We start from the raw sequence: 19,289 nt of genomic DNA, 5'->3' as shown, positions 1-19,289 counted from the left end.
ATATGCATGTAGATATATGTATACACATGTATGCACATACATACATATACGTGTATATATACATATACATGTAGATATATATGTATATGTGTGTGTACATGTATACACACACACATATATCTCACAAATAGACATACACACAGTACAAACCGGGGGAAAATTCAAACACCAGGATTATAATGGTTTGCAACTTTTATGGAGAAATGGAATTTAATAACCTCTCATAAAAGTTTAATTAATGTAAAATCTCAGTAATTGTAGCATTTCTATGCACTGGTATGTTTTTCCTCAAGATTATAGAAACATTAGTCAATTATCAATGAAACAATAAAGAATTGAGTGAATATAAATATTTTTTTATTTATTTGACAGATAGAGTTATACAGTAAGAGAGAGAGAGAGAGAGATAGGTCTTCTTTCCATTAGTTCACCCCCCAGATGGCCACTACAGCCGGTGCACTGCGCCGATCCAAAGCCAGGAGCCAGGTGCTTCCTCCTGGTCTCCCGTGCAGGTGCAGGGCCCAAGCACCTGGGCCATCCTCCACTGCCTTCCCGGGCCACAGCAGAGAGCTGGACTGGAAGAGGAGCAACCAGGACAGAATCTAGTGTCCCAACTGGGACTAGAACCTGGGGCGCCGGCGCCACAGGCAGAGGATTAGCCTAGTGAGCCACGGTGCCGGCCCCTATAAATATTTTTCTTTAAAAACAAAAAACTCATGGAGTCAGCACTGTGGCATATCGGGTAAAGCAGCCACCTGCAGTGCCAGCATCCTATATGGGTGGTGGTTCAAGTCCTGGCTGTTCCACTTCTGATCCAGCTCCCTGCTCTGGCCTGGGAAAGCAGCAGAAGATGGCCCAAGTGCTTGGGCCCCTGTACACATGTGGGAGACCCGGAAGAAGCCCCTGTCTCCTGGCTTCAGATTGGCACAACTCCAGCCATTGCGGTCAATCTCTCTCTCCCTCTCCCTCTCCCTCTCCCTCTTCCCTCTTCCCTCTCCCTCCCTCCCTCCCTCCCTCCCTCCCTCTCTCTCTCTCTGCCTCTCCTCTCTGTGTGTGTAACTCTGACTTTCAAATGAATAAATAAATATTTAAAATAAACTCATGGTCATAGTTGGGAAATGCTGTTTTAAAGGAAGCACAATTACCCTATTAAAATTTTAAGTGCACAGGCTGGCGCTGTGGCTCACTTGGCTAATCCTCCACCTGTGGCGCCAGTACCTTGGGTTCTAGTCCCAGTTAGGGTGCCAGTTCTGTCCCAGTTGCTCCTCTTCCAGTCCAGCTCTCTGCTATGGCCTGGGAAGGCAGTGGAGGATGGCCCAAGTGCTTGGGCCCTGCACCGGCATGGGAGACCAGGAGAAGGCACCTGGCTCCTGGCTTCAGATCAGCGCAGCATGCTGGCCGCAGCACCCATTTGGGGGGTGAACCAACGGAAAAAGGAAGACCTTTCTCTGTGACTCTCTCTCTCTCTCACTGTCTAACTCTGCCTGTCAAAAAAATTTTTTTAAGTGCACATGCTGTGTGACAGATCTCTAGAACCTATTCATCTTGTATAACTTAAACTTTATACCCATTGAACAACACCCTGTTTTACCTTGTCCCCAGCCACCAGTAACCACCTTTCTTCTCTGTTTCTATGTGTTTGGCTATTTTAGGCACCTCATGTAAGTGGAATCATTCAGCATTGTCCTTCTGTGACTAGCTTATTTTAGTTACTTTAATGCCCTCCAGGTTCATCTGTACTGTCACATATGATAGACTCTGCTCTTTTTAAGGGTGAATAATATCCTATATGTCACATTTTGTTTATCCATTCATCTGTTGATGGACATTTAGGGCATTTCCACAACTTGGCTGTTATGAAGTATGCTGTAGTGAAACTAGGAATGGAGGTATAGCTCCTCGAGATCCTGGTGTCATTTCCTGTGGATGTGCCCAGAAGGGGAATTACTAAGATCATGCCTGTATAGTAGTTCCATCATTAATATTTTGATGACTCATCATACTTTTTGCACAGTGGCTACACTATTTTATATTCCCATCACCATAATGTAAGAGTTTCCTTTTCTCCACATCCATATCAATGCTTGTCATTATTTTTATTTTTTATAATAGCCCTCCTAACAGGTGTGAGGTTACATCACATTATGGTTTTGATTTGCATTTCCCTGACGATTAGTGATGTTGAGTACCTTTTCATGTAACTATTGGACATTGGCCATCTCTTTGGAGAAATGTCTATCCAAGTCATTTGCCTATTTTTTAATTTGGTTATTTGGGGTTTTGCTATTGAGTTGTAAGAAAAATTAGACCCTTATCTTACATTATGCAGAAATATCAACTCAAAATAGATTAAGAATTTAAATGTAAGATCAAAAATTATAAAAATCCTGTTAGAAAGCATAGAGGGAAGGCTTCATGACATTGGCCTTGGCATTGATTCTTGGACATAACACCAAAAGCATAAGCAAAAAAACAAAGTGGGATTGCATCAATCTAAAAACCTCTGCACCACAGAGGAAACAATGAATCAATAGGGTAGAAAAGAAATCTATGGAATGGGGGCAATACCTTCAAACTATATATCTGCTAAAGATACAGGCCTAATCTTCAAATCCAAATGCAATTCTATTTACAAGTAGTATTGCATTTTAAAGGACTTGTCATAAAATATAATAAGAAAAAAAGGGTCCTCTGTGGATTTTTGTCTCCAGAGAGCCAGGAAAGAGAAAGACTCCTCCAAAGAAAGTTCCATGAACCTACTTTCTTAAAGATTTATTTTATTTATTGAAAAGCAGAGCAACAGAGAGCAAGGCAGAGGTTGAGAGAGAGAGAGAGAGATCTTCTGTTTGTCCGTTCACTCCCCAAAGGGCACAGAAGCCACAAAGGCTATAGCTGGTCCAGGCTGAATCCAGGAGCCCAGAACTCCATCCTGTTTTCTCACATGGTTGCAGAAGCCTAAGCACTTGGACCACCTTCTGCTGCCTTCCCAGGTCCATTAGCAGGAGACAGATCTGAAGTGGAGCAGCCGGGACTCAAACTGGTGCTCTGATAGGTGATGCTGGTGCTGCAGGTGGCAGTTTAACCTGCCACACCACAACACCGGCCTGGAATTTAGCCACTTAGAAGAAAACCACAAGCTGAATCTTTCCCCAGAGTGTTTTCATTTAATGTCATTGGCTTGGTTAGAACACTCAGGTTTTCTGATTATCAGTGAGAAAACTAAGTCTGAAAATGAGAAGTATCACCTTCAACCACATTGAATTTTGAAAGGAACCAATCTTTTCTACAGATACCATGACATAGTGGTTGAGAGCGTGGGCTTTCCTCAAAGCTAATGTCTACCTCGTTTTCACCACTTCATAACTGTGTGGCTGCCAGCATCTTACCCTCTCTGGCCTTCAATTTCCTCAAGTGTAAAATGAAGATAATAATAGCACATACTTCAAAGAAATTTTATGGGAACGATATTTCCCACGCAGTATCATCCTAATTGGTCACAGAATTAGAAATTTTTAAAATGAGTTGATGTTAGGAAATGTCTACTCTAAATGTAACAATAAAAAGATAAATATGCAAACTGATGTTGATAATTCACTCTGAATTCTGCTTCTAATCTGCAGAGATTAAATGCTCTGGCTGCAATAGTTCGAGGCAGCCTTCCTAAGCTACACAGAAACATCATAACTGCGCTGATCACTGTTGATGTACATGCAAGAGACATCGTCAGTGAACTTGTTCAAGCCCAGGTAAATGCTTCATTTAAATAGAGTCATATACGTCTTTCTGAAAAAAAAAATAGGGGGTACCTAATATGTGTATCATTTATATCTCCTGTGTAGGTAGACACAGTTGAATCCTTTGACTGGCAGAGACAACTGCGCTATTATTGGGATGTAGATGTGGACAACTGTGTGGCTAGAATGGCACTCTCTCAGTACATTTATGGCTATGAATACTTGGGTGCATGCCCAAGACTGGTTATTACTCCTCTTACAGTAAGTAGCTGATCACCCCAATTATGTTGCTATAAGACTGCTTTTTTTGTCAATGTAGTATTGAAGAGTTTCACTTAACATGAATTCTTGAAAGGATTTGCTATGAATACATCTTTGTAAAGCAAACATTTGCATTATTTACATATATGCTTGGATCTTTGAGTGTATTTCAAATGCTCTAAAACCTTTTCTGGAAAATAGTGGCCCTCGTCCCATAAAAGGGAAAGGACTCATGAAGTTGTGGTTAGAGTCGGTTCCCTTCATTAATGACAATTCGTTGGTTTCTTCAGGATCGCTGCTATCTTTGTCTCATGGGAGCATTGCAGCTTGACCTGGGGGGTGCCCCTGCTGGTCCTGCTGGCACTGGGAAAACAGAGACGACCAAAGACCTAGCAAAAGCTCTTGCCATCCAGTGTGTGGTCTTCAACTGTTCCGATGGTTTGGACTACAAGGTAGAGTGCCGGTTTCTGAATACTGGCATCAAGTGTGTGTTGTGTCTTTCTTGACTTGTACTGTGGCATAACGTAATGAGGAGAAAATGGGGTGGTGGAAAGCAAAGGAAAAGAATGGGGGCAAAGAATGCTTAAAATGGAATAGAGAAACATGAAAGAGCAAAAACGCAGTGGTCTGGACCGTGCAGGTACAAACCCAGACCAAGAGAATTTGCCAAGCAGTGGTAGGGAGGAAAATCTGTACAATCAATAAGTGCAAAGAGTTGGGATGAGCTATAAATAAAGTAGAAATACAGGGGAAGTGTGCAACTTTAACTGTATGGTGAAAATGCAATGTGGGCCGGCGCCGCGGCTCAATAGGCTAATCCTCCACCTGCGGTGCCGGCACACTGGGTTCTAGTCCCGGTTGGGGCGCTGGATTCTGTCCCGGTTGCCCCTCTTCCAGGCCAGCTCTCTGCTGTGGCCAGGGAGTGCAGTGGAGGATGGCCCAAGTACTTGGGCCCTGCACCCGCATGGGAGACCAGGGGAAGCACCTGGCTCCTGGCTTTGGATCAGCGCGGTGCGCCAGCCGCGCCAGCCATTGGAGGGTGAAACAACAACAAAAGGAAGACCTTTCTCTCTCTCTCTCTCTCTCTCACTGTCCATTCTGCCTGTCAAAAATAAATAAATAAATAATGAAATGTGTAATAAGTGAAAACTAATGGTAAGATTTATTCAGTGCAGCAGTTCTCAAACTTATTGATTGTGGGACCCTTTGATACTCTTACAAATTATTGAGACCTCCAAAGAGCTTTTATTCCTAGGGGTTATATCCTTGGCTTATTTTTATATATTTATTTATATATATTTATATATTTTATTTTAGTGGCATTATTTTATATTTCTGAGTCTCTAATGTTTGGCATAATAGAAAACAACCATAATAGAAACAACCAAATTCTCATATCTGTTAAGATATTTTTGACTGTAGTGTTTAAAGAAAATTTAGCCTCATGTAAGTATTGTACTCTAAATGGAAATGTTTTAAGAACTTTTTGGGCTAATTGTCAATATTGTTCTTTGAAGCCAAAACTTGGTAAGTGGTAGTTTTGAAAAGGTCATTTGTGACGTAAAAACCGAAAACATTTTCATAACCTTTTCATACTGTACAACCCATGATAGAATGAGAATGAAAGAGATAAATAACACTTTAAAATATTATGAAACTACTTTGACCTCATGGGCCCATTAGAAAGAAACTTAGATTCAAAGGATCTGGGATCCTTGATTGTGTGGAGTCATTCTGGTGTAGCTATTAAAATAAGCTACAAAAACAAGCATTTATTTCTATATTTGTATGTATCAACTTTGGATACTATCTGCTAACTCATTAAATAGATGAGAATTTGTTTAGACACAACCTCCCAACTTTCTGTTCTGTAAGATCTACATGTTATTCTAAACTAGGATTATGTCTTTTTTGTTTTGTCTAGCGATTGAATACAAAAATATACACCCTTTACACAGGATTTGCAGGATCTTTGTGTTTCTACTCTCTGTACCTGGACTTCCTACAACTGTTCCCCATTTAAATACTCTGCTATTTTATTTTTCTGTGGTTAAAGTAATTTGATATTCATATTTTTAAACACACAAAATGCTTATATTTTAAGCAACAATTTAAAAACTCATTAAAAAAGATACTGGGAGAGTGGGACATTGCGTGGATTCGGAAGGACAGTTGAACAACATGACTGAGGCAGAGTTAGAACAAGGACATCCTGGGGACCTCCTTGGCTTCAGGAGCATTAGGGCCTTCTTTCTAGAACCTTGACAAGAGAATAGCAGGTTCACACTTGGGACCCAGGATTCTAGCTGGCAAGTTGGGTTCCCATGACCACCCCTAGGTCTGTGGGCTATATCCATAAGAAGGGGTAAAGTCAGAGTCATACGGGCATGTGTGGCTATTGAAAGGCAGACGTGGGTAGGCAGTTTCCAAAGTAAGGAGAGTGGCATCCTCTAAGAGTTTCTGAAAGATAAGATTTACAAGGCAAAAGAGATTATCTAGCAAAGCTATTCTTTTCAGCCATAAATGTCCCTTTAAGTGTTGGTGTTCCCCAGGGTTCCAATGAGGTTCCTTGTCCTATTTTTCTCTTATCTTTTCCTGCTGATTCCTGAGAACGTCATGAGAAAGAGGAAAGCTTTGGGCAGGAGGACGTTGAACTGAAGATCCCTACTCAGATGGATGGCCTTGCCTATCATCTAGGCTCTCTCTTGTCCTGAGGTTTCCCTGGAGAATTGTTCCCCTTCAGAACTCTCCATGCCTATATAAAGCAAACAAAACATTCAAACACTGAGTGGTGACTTTGTAGACCCAGCGCTGGGCATGTCATTGTAGTTACCACCCTCTGAGAACATATTGCCATTGCATAGATGGGGGGAAGATTTGGTGGTCATCACTAGTTAATGACAGCTACAAAATTCTGACATGTCTTTTTTTTTTTTTTTTTGACAGGCAGAGTGGATAGTGAGAGAGAGAGACAGAGAGAAAGGTCTTCCTTTGCCGTTGGTTTACCCTCCAATGGCCGCCGCGGCTGGCGCGCTACAGCCTGCGCACCGGGCTGATCCGATGGCAGGAGCCAGGTGCTTCTCCTGGTCTCCCATGGGGTGCAGGGCCCAAGCACTTGGGCCATCCTCCACTGCACTCCCGGGCCACAGCAGAGAGCTGGCCTGGAAGAGGGGCAACCGGGACAACCCCATGGGAGACCAGGAGAAGTACCTGGCTCCTGCCATCGGATCAGCGGGGTGCGCTGGCCGCAGCACGCCGGCTGCAGTGGCCATTGGAGGGTGAACCAATGGCAAAGGAAGACCTTTCTCTCTGTCTCTCTCTCTCACTGTCCACTCTGCCTGTCAAAAAAGAAAAAAAATGCTTCCTTTGTTATATAGTAAGATCTCAAATAAGTGTAGAAATTTTTCTGATTTTATATTCTGTTCCATTTCCTATCTTTCTGTTCCTATACCAGTAATAGTATAGCATTTCAACCGTAGTCTTAAAACATAATTCAATTGCTAGTTGAGTGATGCTCAACTAATTGAGCTATTATTAATTGCTCTATTTCTATAACTCAGTTGGCCAATAGTCCATGGTTGTGTTTCCAGAAAACTTTAGAGTCATTTATATGGGTCCCAAAAAGATACATTGGGGTTGAAGGTGGAAATGCATTGAGTTTACATGTTTATTAGAAACATTAACAGCTTTATAATAATAAGCTGAACTATTCATGGAAAGCACGTTAACTCAAGTCTTCTTTTAAGCCACTCAGTAGCTTTGGACAGATGTCTTCACTCCTTTATTTAGACTTGCTTTTCTTTATGTTGTAACTGTGAATAAGATATTTTCATTATTTTCCTAACTTTTCTCAAGATATTAAAAAGCTATTAATTTTGTGTAAAAAAAAAAAAAGAAAAATGAATTAGCCATTTGTCCTGTCTTTCCTGTATATTGTTTTCTGGGGACAACAAAAGTATTTAAGAAAATTCCTCTTTATAGAAGAATTTTAATTAATAAATGAAGGTATGATAACATTAGAAATGACTAGTTTGTAACCTCTCAAAAAATAATAAATCTATCAATGACCTTCATTGCTAAAATCACTAGATAATAAATTAACTGGCAACTTCATAATGTACGAATCAGGCCAGTAATCCACTAATCAGTCATAACTTCTCTTAAAATGGAACAACCAGGAAATTTGTATCTCCTGTTGTGATACACAATTTATGAATTATTCCTGTTCAAAATAATGTATACCTCAACCTAATGAACCTCATGAGGTCATGCATTTAAATACCATTTTAGAAAGAACATGAGATACAGGCACATTTTAATACCACAAAAATATAAAGTTAAATATGAAATAAGAGAAAGACAATACGGAAGATTATCTATAGACCTTCAAAATATACATTCATAAAAGAGGGAAGATGCAGGGAACTGTTAAAAATTTAAAAAGCTTTAAGAGACACAGTAACCAAATGCAATGTTTGGACCTCATGTTCGTATCCCTTCCAAACAAATTGAGTGTAAAAGGACAGTTTGGGGACCATGGGGCAAAAGTCAAACATGGATTGGTCTGAGATGACATGAAGGAATTACTGGGCCTTTGTTTGAGTGTGTTAGGTGGTTTTAGTTTCAGCAATTTTTAGGTTCTTAGGTTATGAAGAATTGATGGTGAAATAATACCATGTCTAGGGTTTGCTTTAAAATACTCTCCAACAATTTTCATTAAAACAGCAAAATATTGGTCATAATTGTTAAATGGGATGACATATACTTCCTCTCACCTCTATTGTATGTTTGAAATATTCCAAAATAAAAAAATTTTTGAGGGGGCCGGCACTATGGTGCAGTGGATTAAAAGCCCTGGCCTGAGGTGTTGGCATCCCAAATGGGCACTAGTTCTAGTCCCAGCTGCCCCTCTTCCAATCCAGCTCTCTGCTATGACCCAAGTCCTTGGGCCCTTGCAACCATGTGGGAGACCTGGAAGAAGCCCCTGGCTCCTAGCTTCAGATTGGTGTAGCTCCAGCCATTGCAGCCATCTGGGGAGTGAACCAGCAGATGGAAAACCTCTCTCTCTGTCTCTACATCTCTCTGTAACTCTGTCTTTCAAATAAATAAAGTAAAATAATTTTTTTTGAAATTAGGAATCATCACAAAATAAATTGGTAGAAATAACTCAAAAAACCATTTCTATGGTCAATTGCTACAAAGTCTCTGAAATACAAACAAAATGGCCCAAATGGCCTCAGCTGAGAATGGACCTGGCTCAAATAGGGTATTTATTTCTCCAGTTAAATACAATTTCACAAACCACCAACATCAGACCAGCTCACTAGGCATTTATTATAGAGTAAGACCATAAAAAACAACAACAGAAACCACAGCATAATGAGAATAGACACAAACAAGAACTCTGTCCAAATCACAAAAACAACAAAAAATCCCCCTCTCCTGGATCACCGGAGTCACTTCTTGTCTACAAATGGCAGCTTTGGCTACACGGCCTGCGGTCTGCTGGATAGACACTGTTTATGATGGCCACCATAGAATCCCCCTCGCTGACTACCAGCAGCTGATTCAGAGTGCTAGGGGTTGAACTGTGTCCCCTGGAAAGTTCCAATCCTAACACCTGATGCCTGTGAATGTTCCTGATTTGAAAGTAGAGTCTTGCAGTCTTGACAGATGTAATGTAGTTCCGATGAGGTCATACTGGCGTTGGATGGGCACTGATCCCTGGAAGAAAGGGAAGTGTGGATACAGACCCACAGAGAGAAGGCCTTGTGGGGATACACAGGAGACAGAGGTTGGAGTGATGCCATCCAGTAAAGGAATGCCAAGGACTGCTAAAATGTAACCACCAGGAGCTGTGGAGAGACAAGGAAAAATACCCCCCAGGGCCTTTAGAGTGAGCATGGCTTGGCCAACACCTTGAGTTGACATTTCCAGCCTAAAAACTATAAGAGAATAAATCTGAAGCTTTGAGTCACCAGTTTATGGCAATTTCTGAGAGCAGCCCTGGAAAACTAGTAAACAGAGCAAAACTCTCCTTCAACGAAGCTTCCCACACCTTGCAACAGCCTTCCCAATGCCCTGTCCCTGAGACAAGCCGTGGTTCCCTAGATCATTCCCCATAGTGTGTGGTCTCCCTTCCTGGAACAAACACTAAACCCAGTTGTGTTTGACTACAGGTGTGGTCCTGGTTATCTCAGGCTCGTAGGCATTGACCTCTCCTTCACTTTTGTTAAAAGCAAATTTTGGAAACTACCCGACTTGTAAAAGTGTTTGTTACCCAGTCAGTCATTATAGAAGCATTCCTTTCTTCAAGATCAATATTTGGAATTGCTCCTTGTAGAGAATTCTTATAATTTTACGTTGCCTCAGCCTCCATGTTGAATGCAACTTTAAAACTTTCTCATGCCCAGAGCAGGGCTCAGTCACCCTGGACAAATGTTTCAGTTCTACAGCACACCCAAATGCTCAGGCTGCTGGTCAGAGATAAGAACTTGGAGGCATCTTTCCACCCAGCAGGTGGGGCTCCCCACTTTCCCAACACTTCCTTTAAGAGGACCATTTAGGTGTTTGCCCAGCAACTTAGAGTGACCCGTACCCCATACCCTTATAAATTCTGCTGGTCGTCACAAGCTCTTTCGTTCTCTTTGCCTGACTCTTCATGTCTGCTTCATGCAACCCAGGGATGGAAGACTGCCCTCCAAACTCATTGCCCCCTCTCTGCCCAGGATCTTTAGAATAGCAATCTTAAACTCGTTTTCTGTTTTCATAATGCATTAAATTGCACCTTCCATGTGAAAACTCGGTAGCTACCCCAGGCCGAAATTCCTCGGGAGACTGGGAAAAACAAAAGCTTAGGCTCCCAGCACCAGAGCAGTGGTCAGTCAGACACAAAACTGCACGTGGATCAGGCGCAAACCACAGGGACATTTGCAAGCATAAACCAGTTTCTGATGTGAAGGACGCACCCCCCTCCCCAACCTCAGTCGCAGGTGGGACAACTAGCCATTATGCCATCCACCCGGTGAAAGAGGCATCCTGGGAAAAGGCACACAATGTAAGCACCCACAAGACCCTCCCCTTTCTTTCCTGTTAGTCACTGGCCACTAGCGCTAGAATCCAGGTGCCACTGGGGACTCTCAGGACATTCCTTTGTTTGATACCCTCAGGGTTTCTGCATCCTGGGGCAAAGCACCATAGGAGGATTTTTTTTTTTAATTGAGAGCATGGCTGCTTGTGGTAGCATCTGTGGGACCTTTGTGCATGTGGCATATGACCTGGCAAACAGTCACATGAGGAACAGATTTCAAATGCCCACTTCCCTTCCTAGCCATGCACAGGTTGTACACCATCCAAAGTGCGAGAGAGGGTGTCATTTGTGAAGGGCAAAAGGGAAGGAACCGGCATGAGCACACGCACACGCTCCAGGAAGTGAATTCTAGAGAAAGGCCTGTATCCAAGATAAATACCTGTAGTTTTATGTTTTGCTGCCTTTAAAAGTGTCCATTCACAAGTACGCCTTGGTAGGTCTTCATATACCCTAGGGGAGGGGATGCATACCTTAAGTATACACACCATAGCTCTACAACTTGAAGGAGTTCTTCAGCTTTGTAGTCCGGAATACCAGCTTAGTCTTTAATCCCACCCATTCTATTGTTCAGTGCATCCATTTCATTTTTTAAGTCTTGACTATATTATTATTAATTTCCAAGGACTGTTTCTCATCTCTGACTAATTCCTTTTTTAGAACCTCTTGTTTGTTAGAGGAATGCAATTTCCTGTCCAATATCTAAGGATTCTATTTGATTTTTTTCTTTAATCCTCTTCTGCTCCGTAAATTATCCCCATTTTCTCCAGGGTTGTTCATTCATTTCATTCTTCTAATTCCTTCTCTTGCTTAATGTTGATTTTTCCCAAATATCTGTTGATCTTCTGGGTCCAAAAGCATGAACAGAGGACTAAGGGGATTAGTGCGGACAGCTTGTTTTCCCAAAATGCCCCTTTCTTAAATGAAAGAACTATTGTGAGCTCTGTGGGAGTGAGTGGAGACGTGTACACAGCAGGCTTTCCCACAGGGAGACGTCAGGAAGTCAGAAAGACCCCATTAAACACCGGATAATAAAAGTTTTCCCTCTAAAGCAGTACCTTTTAGCAGGGTTCACTCCTGAAGAGAGCAGTCTTTTCTTATCATTTTTGAATCTCCATGACGGAACTGAAGGTCTGTAATCATCTTTCTCTCTGCTTGCTTACCTCCCAAGCTTAATGTCTTCTCCCAGCATCTCCTAAGATCTCCCCAAAGCAGATCTCCCTTCTCTACAAGGTATTCATTAGATGTTAGCCTGGTGGGGGAAGTAGTTACTAAAATCTCCCTATTTAGACTTCTTGGCTTGGGAGAAGGGACCTGCTGATCGATCCTGCCAAGTACTGATCCCGGCATGGTTGCAGTAGTCTTCTTGAGGCCTGTGTCTGCTTGTCTCAGGCTTAGAGTTTCTTAGAGGCCCCGCTGAGGAAGAGTTCTGCCGTCCCTCTGCTGGGGGGCTGCAATTTTCCCTTCAGAGTTGTGCACTCTGTTCCCTGGACTGCATCTTCCACTTTTTCTAAAGCTTTCTTCTTGCCGCTGGTTTCTCCTCAATTCTGTTTTTATTAAGCAGGCACAGACATAATTGTAGCCACAGAGATGGAGAGACACACAAATCCATCTGCTCTTCCATGATTCATGGGAATTGGAGAAAGGAGAAGTAGCAGTATATGCTCAACTGACCAACCTGAAAGAGAAAAGCTATTCTGTTTTTAACGATATACATATGCAGTATAATGCAATAATTATATAAATGCTGTATGAGATTTCATAACTACAGCAAAATGCATTAGGCAACTAATTTTATAGAGAGAAAAGGATTACGTAGCTCACAGTCTTGGAGGTCCGAGTCCAAGATCTAGTGGCCCCATTAGTTTAAGCATCTGGTGAGGAGGCAGAGGGCAAAGTGCAGAGGAAGTATGGAGCACATTGTATCTATGTGGTCCCTTGTAAAGCTGCAAAGATTCAATCACAGGCATTCCCCCCGCCCAACAGCCCAATCCATTTAATCACTTCCCCAGAGCCTCACCTCTAACACCATAATCAGATTGAGTTTTCACCCTCTTGGAACTATTAACATAACACTTTAAGGATTAAGCTAAAAATTGGGGGGACAAATATTCAAAGCATAGCAAATGCTTAACCAAGAACTCAAGTCACAGTATCCATACTCATTTTCTTCCACCACTAGGATTCTGCTGTAGAGAAAATGAAAAATTACCATCTTAACCTGTGCGTCACTGCCTTCTTTTTTTTTTTATTTTAAGATTGATTTATCTATTCGAAAGGCAGAATTACAGAGACAGAAACAGAGAGAGACAGAGACAAAGAGCAAGATCTTCCATCTGCTGATTCACTCCCCAAATGGCCACAACAACCAGACCTAGGCAAATCTATAGCCAGGAGCCAGGAACTTCTTCTAGGTCTTCCATGTGGGTGCAGGGGCTCAAGTACTTTAATGCACCTGCTCTCCCAGGTGCATTAACAGTGAGCTGGATCAGAAGTGGTATAGCTAGGACCTGAACCAGCACCCATATGGGATGTTGGCACCACAGGTGGTGGCTCTCCTGGCTACACCATAGCACTGACCCCGATAGTAGCCTTCTGCTCAGTAGTTCTTCTGTGTCTCTAAAGCAAATGAGTGCTTCTGTTAGCAACATTTTAGAAAAAAATTAAATTCTTCAATTTGTCTCTTCCATGAGAATCTTAACTATTTGTAGAGGCAAGAGGAGGTTAATGAAAAAAAAGAAAAATTGATTAGAATGTATTTTGTTTAAATTAAAATCAGTAAGAGAGAAGCAAAAAATATATTGCTCATGGAAAAGTGCTTACTTCTGACATAGCCCAGAAGTCATATAAAACTATTGCTTATTTGCACGTACCACCTCTTTTTAATTGATACCACTTTTTAATTGACAGATAATAATTGTGCTTCTTTAGGGGAACATGTATACCTTGTGTAATAATCAACTCAGGATATTTAGGTTACCCATCATCTCAAACATGAGTCTCTCCCAGCTATCTTGGATTATACTATACAACATCGCTAACTAGAATCACTCTTCCGAGTAACAGCACACCAGAACTTATTCTTCCTCTCTGGCTGTGACTTTGTACTTGTTAATTTAACTATTGCAGGCCTGAACTCTGCAATGCAAAGTTGAGCGGCTTATTTTATTTCAGATGATGGGGCGCTTCTTCAGTGGCTTGGCACAGTCGGGCGCCTGGTGCTGCTTTGATGAATTTAACCGAATTGACATAGAAGTTCTGTCAGTCATCGCACAGCAGCTCATCACCATCAGGAATGCCAAAGCTGCAAAGGTAAGGCATCGGGGTAGCATTATTTTTAAGATTTATTTATTTATCTGAGAGGTAGAGTTACAGACCGAGAGAGAGAGAGAGAGGCAGACAGACAGACAGACACAGAGAGAAAGGTCTTTCATCTACTGGTTCATTCCTTAAATGGCCGCAATGGCCAGAACTAGACTGATGCAAAGCCAGGAGCCAGGAGCTTCTTCCAGTTCTCCCATGTGGGCACAAGGGCCCAAGCACTTAGGCCATCTTCCACTGCTTTTCCAGGGCATAGCAAAGAGCTGGATCAGAAGAGGAGCAGGTGGGACATGAACCGGTGCTTATATGGGATGCCAGCGCTGCAGCAGGAGGCTTAGCCCACTATGCCAGCCCCAAGGGGAGCATTTCTTAAGCGTGCAGTGAACTCAGAATATGTTGCATGGGAGGAAAGTTATTGCTAATTTTAGCCTCTCTGGTCCACATTTCCATGTCACTGTGAGTATCACAGCAACAGGGCATGCTTGGGTGACTCAATTCCTCATCCACACAAGACAGAGAGACAGACATTGCACTGTGCTGGCCGCTGAGGACACAGAGACTCTGAGGCTCAATCCCTGCCCCCAAGCAACTCTTCTTGCCACCCAGACCACACCTGCACACCCCGAAACACAGCCACGCAAGATGTCTCTCTGCCCTCCTCCTCCTGCTCTCCTCACCTTGCTTGTTCTTGCTTTGACATTTACTTCTGCTAGGTTTCTTCCTTTTCTGGGCCCTACTGCTTCCCTTCTGGCCTCCAGGCTCAGCTCAGAGCTGGTGGGAAAAAGTTCCCAGAGGAACTTGACCCCTGCAGACTGGCAAATTCAAGGAGTGTTGAGGGGTGGGGGGATTCAGATGAAGGTGCTGAAGCGATCCTCTAGTTTTACAACTGTTGGAGTCCCGCAGGCGCCTGCTGCTGGCATGGAGGTTTTTCTATTCAAAAGCTGATGGAAGCCGGCACCGCGGCTCACTAGGCTAATCCTCTGCCTTGCGGCGCCGGCACACCGGGTTCTAGTCCCGGTCGGGGCGCCAGATTCTGTCCTGGTTGCTCCTCTTCCAGGCCAGCTCTCTGCTGTGGCCAGGGAGTGCAATGGAGGATGGCCCAAGTCCTTGGGCCCTGCACCCCATGGGAGACCAGGATAAGTACCTGGCTCCTGCCTTTGGATCAGCGCGGTGCGCCGGCTGTGCCAGCCACTGGAGGGTGAACCAATGGCAAAAGGAAGACCTTTCTCTCTGTCTCTCTCTCTCTCACTGTCCACTCTGCCTGTCAAAAAAAAAAAAAAAAAAAAAAAAAAAAAAGCTGATGGGCATGAAGATTGGAACCAAGTCCCTTATCACTTGTACTGACCTCCTAAGATGTATTCACTAACCGGCAACACTGGTGTTCAGACTGAACAAACTAGGACTGCCAGTGCCGCAAGCCTCATGAGGGTCTCCCACTCCCTCTTTGGCCCATTTTTGGAGAGCCCCAGATCTCTTCAGTGAGGATTCATCCTTGCACAACAAAGGGACGGACGTTTGCACTCATCTAGATTTCTACACACAGAGGCCATTTTCCTAGGAAGGTGCCCTGACAAAGAATCATTCAATATTTTCATTATCACTTCTACAAAAAAAAAAATCAAACTGTAGAACAAATAAAAATAAAGTCAGTAATTAGACTCCGACGAGCTGCTAGATTATACAAGTCATTCTGGGGCATACTTCACAGTTAGGTTGTCTTTGCACCAAACCTATGTAAAGTGTATGGCACTTTCCCCAAGGTGAAAGGATTCAAAGAAGTTAAAAAACATATATTCTGTAGACACCACAGAGCCAAAAACATACACATAAATCAGTGTGACATAAAGTCTAATCTCCTTCAACTACACTCCCTCAGACCCTGGAAAGGCCTGTGTTAAAAGCAAGGACAGGACCTCCAGACAGAACATAACTTACAGGTCATTATCATCTTGCCAGGTAAGCCGCTGAGAGCAAAGCAAAGGAAGTGGGGAACAGGGACCAGAGAGAACAGAGGTGGGATGGAAGCACTGCCAACTGCAGGACAGCCAGGAGAAATGAAAGGAAGGTCAGGGGATATCTGAAGTTAACCAACCTCATCCTCACTTTGCCAGCAGCTAGAGGAGATAGACACATCCCTGGGGTGGATGCAGAAGTGAACGCACAGGAATAGAGCAGTCTGGATAGCCACTCAGCAGCAGCAGGGCTGGCCCCCATTTGCCCTTCCTGGTAGTCTCTCCTCCAGGCTGTGACACTACAGGTCTTCCCCTGTAGTCTTCATGTGTGTTATAGCACCTCTGTCCAGGAGCTCGGTGAGAAACATGGAATCCACCTTGGAGCTGTCCTGTAACTATCAACCCCCAAATCCAAACCATTTCGAATTCTATAAATTTTATCTGCCATATGCCTGACATCCCCATTTCTCAAACTCCAGCTCGCATCATATTCTCAATGATAATTCCTCACTGACCTCCCTGTCCATGGTTTGTCCAATGTCTCTACTGCCATCCTTCATCCTGTCACCCTGCATAAGTCTTCTCTGCTTCTCCCAATCCCACCATGGGACAAAACCTAAATTTCTTGGCTCGGTGTGCAAAACTCTTGGTGCTCAGGCTCCCGTCTAGCTGTACCCCCTACCTAGAACTTCAGCAAAGTAAATCTCAGGTCTTTCCCTGAACATTCAGTGCTCTTTTTTGCTCCTGCTCATTTGGCTGGAATGGTTGCCCCTGCTTGTCTCCCTGAGATGCCCTTCATTCCTCAGGTCGCAAGTAGGTCCCTGCTCCCTCTTTAGGATTTGCACACACCTCCCCCATAGCATCTGTCTCTCTGAGTGGTCACAGTTTCCGGATCTGTGTGCACACAGCAAGCCTGGACGTTTCTTTGGACATCGAGAATGAGTCTCCATCAGCTCTGTGCATCTGTGCCTAACCCTGGGTCCCACATACAACAAGTACTAACAAGTTTTGACCGTGGAATAAAATGAAGGGTGGTACCAAAGATGGTGATAATGGACCCTGCAGTACCTGAACACTAAGACTAGACTGGAATATTTTCAGGAATACTAGAAAGTGGGAGTGGAGAAGATCTTGCTGCCGATAAACCTAAATTGAATGGAAGAGGCTTAGCAAACAGTGTTGAGTCCTAGATTTCAGGATAAGCCAGAGAGGACTTGACAATTTGAATAAGGCAGGAGAAGAGAGACAGAGCCTAGAAAACATTGATCCCAGAAGAGAGTGGAAGTTGGCAGGACAGAATCAGGAGAGCAGTGTTCCCTCTTGCCAGGGTTCTGTCATCTTTGCCTGAATGCTTCTTTATTATAGTCTTGTAGTGGGGAAATAATTATGTGAAAGAATTTGCAAATGCCACAGAAGTTAATTTATACTTTCTCTTTAAACAGCTCTCTAGATTCATGTTTGAGGGGCGGGAAATAAAATTGGTAATGACCTGTGCAGCCTTCATCACAATGAACCCTGGATATGCAGGGAGGACTGAACTGCCAGACAACCTGAAAGCCCTGTTTAGACCATTTGCTATGATGGTTCCAAACTATGCTTTGATTGCAGAGGTGAGCTTCACATTATATAAGCAGCAAAATGATAAGCTTGTTTCTCTTACTCACCATGCAAATAAGAAACTTTACATCAAGGTTGAAAGTTTCCTTTGTTAATCCACACTAGTAATGGTTGTACTTTGTTGATTTGCTTTTAAGTGTAGATATGATTGTTCATCCTGTGTGTTTATTTGGCTTTTTACTGCTATATCCATAAGGCTCTGAATGGTATTTGGGATATAGTTGGCCCCTAAAGCTGAAATAAATCTGAGTTTAATGAACCAGTTCATTGGGATTTATTGGATTATCTCTAAGAATTAAAATATCTGGATTGTTTCTAAAAAATACTACGTTATTCTCACTTCTCTTAGAAAATATAGAAAATTATTTTTATTTATATCAAGGGATATTGCATAGATGCTGTATTAATCACTGTGATGGAGGTTGGAGTCTGTAACAGCTGAGCCAAAAAAATAGCAATAAGTTAATTATTCACATTTGTGTCTGTTCTCTCTGTAGCTTTCAAGGCATCTTTGTGTTTAAACTGGGTTTTGTTACTTGATTCTTCCTGTGAATCCTTGGGGAGATGGGGAGCACTTAAGACAGGTGGTGTCTTCACTGTTTTTTAACACAAGTATTCGTATTTATTCCTAACATGAATTCAAAACAGTTTGATACCAGAGAAAATCAGGAAATCAAGATAGAATTACCATCATCAAATATTAATTTTCAAAGAAGAGCATCTGCCCAAGGTTGACCTGGAAACACCCAGAGTCTACCAGTTTTTCAGGTGTTCATATTTAAGCAGTGTGGGCACTGAAGCTATGTTCAGTTTTTCCCTGAAGTCATTATTTGGATCTCTCCAATAAGGTCTCCTATTTGGCAGTAAATGAACACACTTCCTTTCCTAGTGTGCTTCAGCCCCTCTCGAATGATCGATTCAGCCTGCATGCAGTGGGGACACCAGCTGTTCCCTTCCCCATCTTTAGAACCCACAAATAAAGTGAAAAATCTCTTTCCTCACGCTGCTCTACAGCCACACATGCATGCCACCCCCTAGGCAGACATCAGAGAATTGGAGGGACCTTACGAGTGAGGCCACCCAGCTGCAGGTCCTGGGATCGTCAAGTGCCCTGGCCCACACGGTAGTGAGGGGGAGCTTATCTCCTGAGGAGCGAGCCTGCTCTGTGCTGGATGGGCCTGCCTGTTGGTTCCTTAATGAAGGCATCTTCCCTTCCCCTCTTTTGTGAATAATGTTTGCATAATCATCTCAGGGGTCTTCACTTCTGACCCTCTCTGTGAACAGGGTCAGTAAATGGCAGTGAGGAAACAGAGTTTA

General features: G+C 43.0%; 1 protein-coding gene across 1 annotated transcript in view; it reads left to right on the top strand.

Annotated features, from left to right (window-relative positions):
- Nucleotides 1-19,289, top strand: part of DNAH6 (dynein axonemal heavy chain 6) — a 315,572-nt gene that overhangs the window by 123,036 nt on the left and 173,247 nt on the right. The window contains exons 27-31 of the mRNA XM_008254187.5: nucleotides 3,621-3,746; nucleotides 3,840-3,995; nucleotides 4,286-4,447; nucleotides 14,257-14,394; nucleotides 17,798-17,965. Of these exons, the coding sequence (XP_008252409.3) occupies nucleotides 3,621-3,746; nucleotides 3,840-3,995; nucleotides 4,286-4,447; nucleotides 14,257-14,394; nucleotides 17,798-17,965 (750 nt within the window). The remainder of the gene's footprint in view (nucleotides 1-3,620; nucleotides 3,747-3,839; nucleotides 3,996-4,285; nucleotides 4,448-14,256; nucleotides 14,395-17,797; nucleotides 17,966-19,289) is intronic.

The sequence above is a fragment of the Oryctolagus cuniculus genome, chromosome 2, assembly GCF_051225735.1.
Source record: "Oryctolagus cuniculus isolate XC-2025 breed Fujian yellow rabbit chromosome 2, ASM5122573v1, whole genome shotgun sequence".
Classification (NCBI taxonomy): Eukaryota; Metazoa; Chordata; class Mammalia; order Lagomorpha; family Leporidae; genus Oryctolagus; species Oryctolagus cuniculus.
Note: the sequence above shows the minus strand (reverse complement) of the source record. Positions and strands in the feature narration are given on the sequence as shown.